Source organism: Drosophila obscura, unplaced genomic scaffold (genome assembly GCF_018151105.1).
Source record: "Drosophila obscura isolate BZ-5 IFL unplaced genomic scaffold, ASM1815110v1 contig_202, whole genome shotgun sequence".
Taxonomy (NCBI): domain Eukaryota; kingdom Metazoa; phylum Arthropoda; class Insecta; order Diptera; family Drosophilidae; genus Drosophila; species Drosophila obscura.
Genome location: NW_024542793.1, coordinates 308137 through 318210, shown reverse-complemented (window position 1 = coordinate 318210; position 10074 = coordinate 308137). Strand labels below are relative to the sequence as shown.

Genomic DNA, 10074 nt, shown 5'->3' with positions numbered 1-10074 from the left:
ATTTAGGAAGTGGACCAATCGTATCCAGACTCTTTGTATCTGTATCTTAACGCCTGAAAGATATAAAGCTTTAAAATTCAAATTTAATAATTTTTTGCGGTATTTTTTGCAAAATTTTGATTTTAAAACCTCGGGAAAAGTCGAAAAAAAATAATTCTTAGCCAACATTTTTGGTTTTAGATATGCGCATTAATAAGGCGTCGTTTAAGCTATTCCTCATTAAGATCTTCGGATAAACGGTCAACTTGCAGCCGTTTGACCAAATCGACTCAAAACTAATTTTACCTGAAATCAGTGCTTCTATTTTTTATATAACTTAAGTATCTAATATCTGATTGCAAAGAACTTTGCAGTTCTGAAAAGCTGACAAATTCAGCTATAGATCAAACGCATGCACTTTGTATCTGCAGCTTAACGCCTGGAAGATATTAAGCTTTCAAATTTCATCATTTTCTTGCGGTATTCTTTCCCTAAATTTTGACTTTATAAACTCGGGAAAAGTCGAGAGAAAAACGAGAAGGAACGTGTGAGTCGCTTCTGGGCACGCGACTCTACTTATACCCGTACTCAGTCAGTATAAGTATATAAGCTTATAAGTATTTAAATTTTTAAATTAAAAAAAAATTTTACATTTTACATTTTTTTGCTACATCTGGTTTCTACATCTACATGTATAATTTACATCTAACATGTAGATTATAGATGTACCATTCATATTCGACATCTCATCTGCTAGGGGTTGCTCGCGCACTGAGCGAGGCAGAGTGTGCGAGCGAGAAAGAGAATCAGTATCGGTCAGTCGGTCTTAGTACATCATCAAAATAAACGTAAGGTGTCGCCGCACGCTGCATCAAATTAATAGCGCTACCGGTATCCAACATGGCAGAAAGAAATTTAATATGATACCTGCGTTTTATATCAGTGTAAAAATATACCCCTACCTGATTCATAATAGGAACAAACATATTGTGCATCTCCCCGTCGTCCATCATCGGCTGGTTGCTGGCTGCATTCACAGATCGTTGTGTTGGCACCGGCTTCTGTTGGCAATCCTTCACCTTGTGCTGCATGGACCCACACTGGAAGCACGATCCCTTTCTTCCGCAGAGGTGCGGGACACGATGAAGCGTAAAGTCCGTGTTCTGAACAATTATAACAGCGCACCTGGTTCTGGTCAGGTCCTGATGCACTCATATCACAGCGCTTGAAATTCGTCTGGGTATTCTTCCTTAAAGCCTCGTATTGACGGGCCAGCTCCTTGAGTTTTCGAATGGTCGTCACTGAATACAATAAGGCGATACTGGTAGAACGATCGCGAAAACCATCAATGATAAACTGAACCGTTAATTTTTCTTCGATGTCGGCACGCATAGCAATTTCTTCCATCAGAAGAATGTATCCCATTACGGAGTTCTTCCCTGGGTTGAAAGTGGTTTCCTTCAAGAGCAGTACCACATCAGCAGTTGAATTACTGCGACCAACAGTTTTCAGGAAGTTTTCTTTAAACTTTTCGTTAGTCTTCGATTTGTCGACACGCATGAACAAGTCTACTTCTGTTCCCGCTTACATCAACATTCGCACACAACGAAGTCGAAAATGGTTGCTTTTATTCACGCCTGTACACATCCGTTCAAAATCCAAGATCCATTTGGAAGCTTCATCATTTTCACTGGCGGAAAATGGGGTAACAAGCTGCTTGACCATTCGGATATCGTCCGTCACATTATTATCCATTGTCTTTAGAGCGGCTAGTTTCTTCTTCTTCTCAGCCACGTTGGGCAAGTCTTCTTCTTTTAAATCGTCCATTTGATCGCATTCAGACACTTTTCCCTCAATGTTAACGTTATGGTGGTTTCCAATTTCCAATATCTCTAGACTTCCAGATACCTCTTCCATTCCACCACTTATGGCAAGTTTGCGAAGCTGCCTTAGTGTTGCGCTTGCTGGAAAAATTATCTCCTTCTCCAGCAGCCACTCTATAATTTTTTCTTTGTCCATCGTTTCATCAGCCATTTATGAAATGATGAAAATACGTGTTGTCGTGGATGCCTTTGATCCTATACTTATGTAGGCTTGTACTTTAAAGTGTCTCGATCCCACTTCTGAAGTTATTGTCGCAGAATATCCACGGATGTTTATTTAATTCTTTGATTTGTTCCGCAGGTCAAATGTTAGTACTTCTCTCAATTTCGTTCAGCCAGGAAGTGACTCTGTCTCCCTCGCTCCGATCTCTCGTTTAGTGTCAATCGATACTTATACGACCAAGACGATATTTTACGCAAGGTGCAAGAGTCGATATTATGTGGGTTAACAATACTAGTGATATTCCCTCTCTGACCTAATTCCGAATAGTTATAGTTCGCAGAACTAGAACTATGATCTTATTTTATACAAGGTGCAAGAGTAAATGTAAATACAGTTGTAGGTAAACGATAATAATAGTAATACAATCAAACAATACCCCTTAACTCTTTTTTGATTACGGGTATAAAAAAACATCAATCATGGGTTGGTTTGGTTTTGTGGACAGTCAGACTAAAGATAGCGCATCCAATGTGGTCAATAACGTAAAAATTATTGATCACACAGATAGCATCCAGGCCCTATGGGTGTTGCTTTTGATTTTGACTATTGTCAGTGTTTTACAATTCTTGTTAACATTGTATGTAAAACACAACAAGATCAATAAAACGAGATATATGAGTAGGGCAATGAATCTAGATAGGGTCTAATTCATTACAAAAAAAAAGAATTAAAATGTCTTTTATGAAACAAAATGTCCCATATATGTAAATATAAAAAAAAATTAAATAAAACATGACTACATTGAAAATAATAGAATAAGTTTACAATAGGGACACCGATTTTTCCAATAGAATTCTACAACGGGTCTCAACGACCCCGAGGAGCATAATAGAGCTCGAATATATGTACATGGGTACATTTAAATTAGACTTCTCACTTTTAATACATTGTTCAAAAACACAAAAAGCAATTGTGTTGACTACCATTACAGGTATCGCAGTAAAATCTGTAATAAATGACTTATTGACTTTGTAATATTTAAAAATTAAATTCAAGAATGAAAAGGCAGCAGATGAAAATGAATTACTAGGAAGAATTGTGGTTGCAAGATCGGATAATTATAGCCAGAATGAAGAAATTAATTCTCTGTTGCTTCCCCTGCCCCCTCCTGCAAACGATAACGCAACTAATTTTCCTTCTCGCTCGCACACTCTGCCGCGTTCAGTGCGCGAGCAACCCCCAGCGGAGGAGATGTTAAATCTAAATGGTACATGTAGAATATACATGTTAGATGTAGAATATACATATTATATGTAGATGTAAATAACAGATGTAGCAAAAAATTTAATTATAAATAATTATATGCTCAAAAATGTATATGCTGACTGAGTACGGGTATAGTAGAGAGTCGCGTCCCCAGAAGCGACTCACACGTTCCTTCTCGTTCATGATGCAGACAATATTGATTTCGTGTTGTCGACGAATTGAGTGATGTAGAAGACAACATATTTTCATATTTCCCAACATTTGCAGGAAATTATTCTCCAATTGAATAATTTAATTTATTTATCGACGATGAAGTTATTGACTTGATTGTGGAGTGCACCATCGAGTATGCTGTGACAGACAGGAGCAATGCATCGTTTTCCACAGGTACGGCCGAAATAGGAAAATTTATTGGCACGGCAAATACACGGCCAAATATGATTAGCTATTGGTCTATGGATCCAGCATTGGAATGTTTCGTTGGTTCGTAAAACAATGTCACGTAACCTCTTTCTGGACTTAAGGCGACAATTACATGTCTGCCATAATCGTACAATAGATGAAAATGACAAATTCTCTATAGTTACACAATTGAACGATTTGATGAATGTAAAATTCATGCAGTTTGGAGTTTTCAGTCATTATTTATGTGGGGTTTTTGGTTTAATATTAAGTTTAATAAATGATGAAATACAGTATTTGGTACAAGAAATAGAATTTAAGCGTCGTTTGCGTCTGGTCTTTTTCCACAACCCTCTCACGTCGGCAACTGGATTGAAACTCTCTCGGCCACTCTTTTCCCGATCGGGTTTGTGCTCTCGTCTTAATTCGCCATAGTTCGTGCTTGCTGTTGTGCTTTGGGAATTCGCCTGGGTGCGAATTCGCTCACCCTCTGTTTGTCTAGGGATTTGCAAAACACAACCCACATTTATTTGGTTTGGATTTAAGTATTGGGCTTTGTGTTCGGTTGAAGGCTACTTATATTAATTTATTCCATATGGCGGTGCCAATGAAGTTCCGGATTTGTCATACATTGAGTATGGTTTGGGAGAAACAGTGGTTCCCAATCTGTTGAGTTAGCTGAAGAATCCATTGCAACATTCCGTTGAATTCGACAACTTTTTACGTCTTATAGATTGATGTCTCGACTATCACAAATGAATTACTTTTACACAGGCACTGTTCGAGACAACCGAAGCAACCACGCTCCACTTGTGGATATTAGATCGTTGAAAAAAAGGGAGCGTGGTTCGTTGGATTATATATGCGACAACGGAAATGAATTTTTGATCGCCCGGTGGAAATATGAAAATAATCTCAAGCTTTGAAAATTAAAATATTTAATTTTTGAAAATTTGTATATCATTAATGACCAATGGTCGAAAAATCGACCACCACAGCCCAATCCGGCAGACATAAAAACATTACTTTTTTACTTTTATAGCATTCGTATTAAGTTTCATCAAATTTCAACCAGCGGTTTAGATGCGGGTTTACATATTACAACAAGATAATTTAAAAAAGTTGTTCCGCAAAAAAAAAAAAACATCATTAATTTGTACTAATTCTTTTAAATCCCCAAATCTATCAGAAAACGTTGTTTTGGTTCCTTGAGGAAAAAAGAGTTCGATTTTGTTGAGAAGCACAATCAGGCAAGGTCGGGAAAATTATACCGGCTCGTCTATAGGCGAAAGCTTTTCTATGTAATAAGAATAATAATATTACCAAACGTTCAAATTTTTAAGTCTGTAAATATGTATATTTTTAGACTTTATGCCAACAAAATCGTTTTTGTTCTAATATTGAGCGATTTAAATAGTAGTAAATTCGTTAGTTTTTCGATTTTCAGTATCCGGAGCATGGTTTTAAAAAAAAGTTTTTACAAACTACCATTCCAAGATTTAACATTCTGCTCGAAAGAATCTATTATTCCATGGAACCCAGATACTTTATCCAATTCTGTTATATTGTCCCAGTTTTGTTCATTAATCCACCCTATATTTATACAATTTTAGAAATTTTAGAAATATTTACAGTAATGTACGTATTACTCACATGGTGCCGGATTAGGAGCCTGCCCTTGTTTGTCTAAAACAATCCCACCTTTTAATATAAAATCGTACTCGTCTTCCATAAGTTTTCCGGCATTTGAAAGTATTTTGGCTGTCATATGTATTGAAAATAAAAGCTTATGTCTTTCAAAAAGTCCTCGACATGTATTACGGTATACCGAGTATGTATGATAGTCGTTAATATTCTGTATCCGCTCATGTACCAACTGGTTACGAGGACTTCGTTCAATAGAGTGTGTGAAGAGTAATATGTAAGCTGCTAATGAAAAGACATACATGGGATCAATTTTTGACATGTCCATTAGCACAAAGAATAAAATAGCTGCACGTTCTGATGCTGGTTTATATTCTTGACGAGCTGCATCAATCTCTACCTCAGTAACCTCGGCAATAGTAAGAGATTCCTTAACCAGTACAGAAGTTTGCCGGGATTTCTGCAATGTTGAGAAGAGTTCATCATCATCTAATAATGAACCTCGGCTCTCATTAAGTAAACGAAGTATCTCGTTATCAAGATCAATTAAAGTTCGTTTGTTACGGGCTATAGTTAAAACCAGCTCATCTTTTTGTTCTTCCAGCGCCGGTTTTTCTTTACGCACTATGATTCCTAATAGTTGTGCTTCTAGCCCATCCTGTTTTAGAGCAAAGTTAACTATAGTGGTTTTAGATGAAATTTCAGGAGGATAGTGAGGATTTGCTATCTTTGTTGTTATATAAAATCGAAATTGATCGTTATAGGAAATGTACTTGTCGTTAAATTTGAGTAGTTTTTCACCACTCTGTATGGTGAAACTTCGACGAAGTATTGGATTAATGGCTTGGTCCAAATTTTCTCCAACATTTTGCAATAAAACTGGAAGCCCTTCTTTAACAGCTCGTTCCAATTGACGAATATAATCAATCATCCCAAAGTCAATAATTATAAGCTGATTAAGTTCCTCCATATTCTTAATCCAGTTATTCGCTTGCATCTGCGGATCAATAACAAGAGGCCAGCGACTTCCTTGTGATACTATTACACCATTTTCTGTACTTAAGTCATCAGCTGGCAGACCTTGTATATTCCATTCACGGATGGAAACAGCATCACTAAGAAAAGTTGTTATTTTTAATTCTGATGTAACCGGTATAAGAAGATCTTTAATTAACTGTGACCACTTGGATAACAAATCTTCCCGGTACTTTGTATCAAATGCTCCTAAATATGACATAAATGCTATAGACAACAAGCAATCTCCAGGAAGCTTTTCGAATGAAAGATCTAACTGAGCAACCGTTTCTATCCAACGCTCTCGTTCTCCAGATAATGATTCTACTAAGATAATAGCTCGTTCTAATTGTTTTCGCAGACGCTCTTCTTTCGCTCGCAGTTCATTGAGAAGTTGGGTTTTTTCATTCAATTGCCGATACAGTTCTTCAATAACTGCTTGTAATTCTTCAAGTTTTTTTTTAGCTGCTGCTAACGCTGCCTGTTTTTCTTCAAGTGACCTTATAGCGTTATCTAGTTTTTCTTGCTTAGGAGCCACAATTCGATAAACTTTTCCATAGTTTTCTATTGCCATTATCCATTGCATCAAAGATTTACAAGCAACTGACACAACAGCTACCTTATCTGGTTCTAGTTCCGGATTTTTTGTATACATGGCAATTCTCTTAAGAGTTTTATCTGACACGTGGTCACGGTCAAAGTTCTTAAGGTCATTTAGAAATGTCGATTCACTTAATACTTTCTTAGCGTTTTCCCAAGTGGGTTCTTTTCCAAGTAGTATTAAAACTGCTTCCATCACCTTTTCAATTTTCATTGGGGGGCGTCCGTATGATTTAACTTCAGCAATATCTTTTTTATTAAGAGCATCTAATGCCTTTACGGCAGCGTCTATCATGGGCATTACCACTTCTAAGTCGGCACGTGCCGTGGCGGCCAAATCGAGACAAATTACTTCTTCCCGTCTAATTATCACAGCTTCCGCATCAACCTTTTCCTTTTGCTCAGTTGCCTCGGTCTTTTGTATTTCAATCATTGATATAAACTCTTCACATTCTTTAGCAAGTATTTTAACTTGTTCTGAACTAATTTTTAACTCCTCTGACATTAAAGAAACCTTTTCCTGCGTTTCGGCAATTTTTGATAGGCCATTACGTAATCTATTGGCTGCCGTAGATACTTCCAAACGTTTTTTTTCAAGGAGCTCCTTGAAACCGCTAACAAGTTGTAAATAGTTTGGTGATGTTACGTAATTATACCTCTTAACTTGCTGTAACATTAGGTCTGACATTTTTACAACACTTGAATGAATAATAGAAAATGCATGTGCAATGTCTCGATGAAGTACACTCTCCGTAGTAATAACTAAGCTATCACGATTTTTTTCATCCTCTTTTCCTGGAACAAGAACGTTAAGCTTAAATCCGTGCATAAAATGAGAAGCTACTTCCAAAAGAGCTTCTTGTGGCCATAGTCTGAACCAATTCGGAGTTGTCGAGCTTAGCAGAGCTGGATATTGCCTTATGTAGCTTCTAAAATTTTCTCCAATAGGACTAAAGCAAAGTGCTATATGCATAAAATCGCGTACATTTAGCATAAAAAATGAGTACATTGATTCCGTTGTTATTACAATTCCAGCTTTTTTTGCTGGTCGTTCGAGCTCACTTTTAAGTTCATCAAACTCATCAGACTTGAAAAGGTTTATTTCAGCAGTACTTAACATATTGTTTATTATTTCCAAAAAAGAGACCTCAGCTATTTGTTCACTACTAAAAATAAATATCGTTGTACGCTGTTTTATTCCTGTTAACTTATAAAGATTTTTTAAATCTTCGCGTAAGTCGCTTGTCTTATATTTTTTTGTTACTTCAATTTGAAATATTCCCATTTCTAAAATAAATGCGGCTAGTTTGGCAAGTACTTGTCGGCCTGAGCCACCTATACCCATATTAAGAATATGGCCACGCGGTTGCGAAATCACTCTCAGTATCCGCACAACTTGTTCAATAGCTTCTTTAAAAAAAACGAGGTTCATACGTGTCATCGCTGGAAAATTGTTAAACTCATTTAATTGAGCTTTCATATACGTTCGCAAGGCATCAATTTCAAGATCTTCATAAAAACCTTGTGGGTGAACAAAGTCGCCAAAAAGTGGAGGTAGCTTCGAAGGGCAAAGGCTATGGAAAGTAACTTCAAAATGTTTTCCTAAAGTATCATTAATTGTATTCAGGAACCAAAGATAATCTGTATCGTCAACAAGTCGATCGCAAAAAACGCGAAAACACTCGTGTATCCATAGACGCAAGAAAAATGATTTTTTAGTTTGTAGTTCCTGTGAACTTCTTAAAAGACCTTGAAAAACTTTTGAAATGTCTCGAAGATTAAATAGGTAATGCGACTTATTTGGTGTTGGCAGCATTTTACCAATAACAGCTACATATAAATAAATGGTACATTGTGTTATCGGAAGCCACATCTCACGAACTTCGTTCGAAAAGATCTCCAGTTTTTGCCTAAGCATGGAACCGAATATTCGGACTATTGTTTCCTGAGTAGGAAAAGTTAGATTTAATAAGACAAAGCGACTTTGAGTACGACTTGAAATCATTTGTCTCCCGCCACCAGGAGGACCCATAGCTGCCATCAACAGGGTGTTTTGGACATATATTTTTTGCTGTGTTTTGCGATTGAACCAATATTTATAATCAATCCATTGCCGTATTAGCTCTAATGGTGGTTGAGACCCATAAGTGTCTTTGGCAGGCATATTGAAGTCATCCATAAAGCATATCATTCTTTTACCACCTATAGGTAAAAATTGTGTTTTCGTACGTTTTTCAGTTCGATTTTCTATTGATTCCTGTAGCCCAGCTGCAGTAGTCTGTGCAGACATGTTTACGGACAGAACGCAGAACTTGTGTTTGTCACATGATTCCATTACACTCACTGCAGTTGATGTTTTTCCCGTGCCAACATTTCCAACAAGCATTACGGGATAATCTTCAGATAAAAGTTTTGATACTACATATTCATAGCGCATGGTATCACCAGTCGGAACAAGTATTTTATAAAATGGACATCTAAAAATATAATAATATTAGCAATAATAATATAATAAGTGGATTAAATTTAAGATAATATACATATGTAAAAAGTCGATTCTATGGACGCGACTCTTGTTTTATACCCGTACTCAGTCAGTATATAAATTTGTGAGCTTATGATTTATGTAGAATTTAAAAATATTTTACATTTTAAAATTTTTTGCAACATCTGTTATTTACATCTACAATGTCCATTCCACATCTGAAGTGTAGATTATACATACATAATGAAGATTCTACATCTTCTCCGCAAAGGTGTGTGCGAGCGAGAATGAACAGCGACAGCAGCGCTGGAGGAGTTGGGGGAAGCAACTAAAAATTTCTTTGTTCTGGCTATAATAATGATCCGATCTGATTCAGATTCGGCAACTTGGTCATTCTCTACGATACTGTTAGTTTTATCGTATCTTTAAAATTGTGCCTGCCACATATGTTCGTCCTTTGTGGGGGCGAAAGGGGGCAGGGCGAAATTTTGAAATACACTTGTAGCAGTGTGATATCACATGAGTCTGGAGACCCAATTTGGTTTATCTAGCTCTTATAGTCTCTGAGATCAGGCGCTCATCAAGACGGACAGGCGGACAGAAGGACAGACGGACATGGCTACATCGATTCGGTTATT

The 10074-nt window shown here is 36.8% G+C and overlaps 1 protein-coding gene across 1 annotated transcript; it reads right to left on the bottom strand.

The window, feature by feature from the left end:
- Positions 1-5074: 5074 nt before the first annotated feature.
- On the bottom strand, positions 5075-9422 carry LOC121404471 (dynein heavy chain 2, axonemal-like). The gene is made up of 2 exons (XM_041594007.1): positions 5347-9422; positions 5075-5286 (listed from the first exon to the last, which is right to left on the bottom strand). The coding sequence occupies exons 1-2, from the start codon at positions 9386-9388 to the stop codon at positions 5171-5173; spliced, it is 4158 nt and encodes a 1385-aa protein (XP_041449941.1). The 5' UTR covers positions 9389-9422; the 3' UTR covers positions 5075-5170.
- Positions 9423-10074: the final 652 nt, after the last annotated feature.

What these genes read in the sequence shown, in the direction of transcription:
- LOC121404471 (XM_041594007.1), bottom strand. Translation starts at nt 9,388, where the DNA reads ATGCGCTATGAATATGTAGTATCAAAACTTTTATCTGAAGATTATCCC. An exon ending in GGCTCCTAATCCGGCACCAT is followed by an intron (nt 5,287 to 5,346) that starts GTGAGTAATACG and finishes GTATAAATATAG; the next exon opens with GGTGGATTAATGAACAAAAC.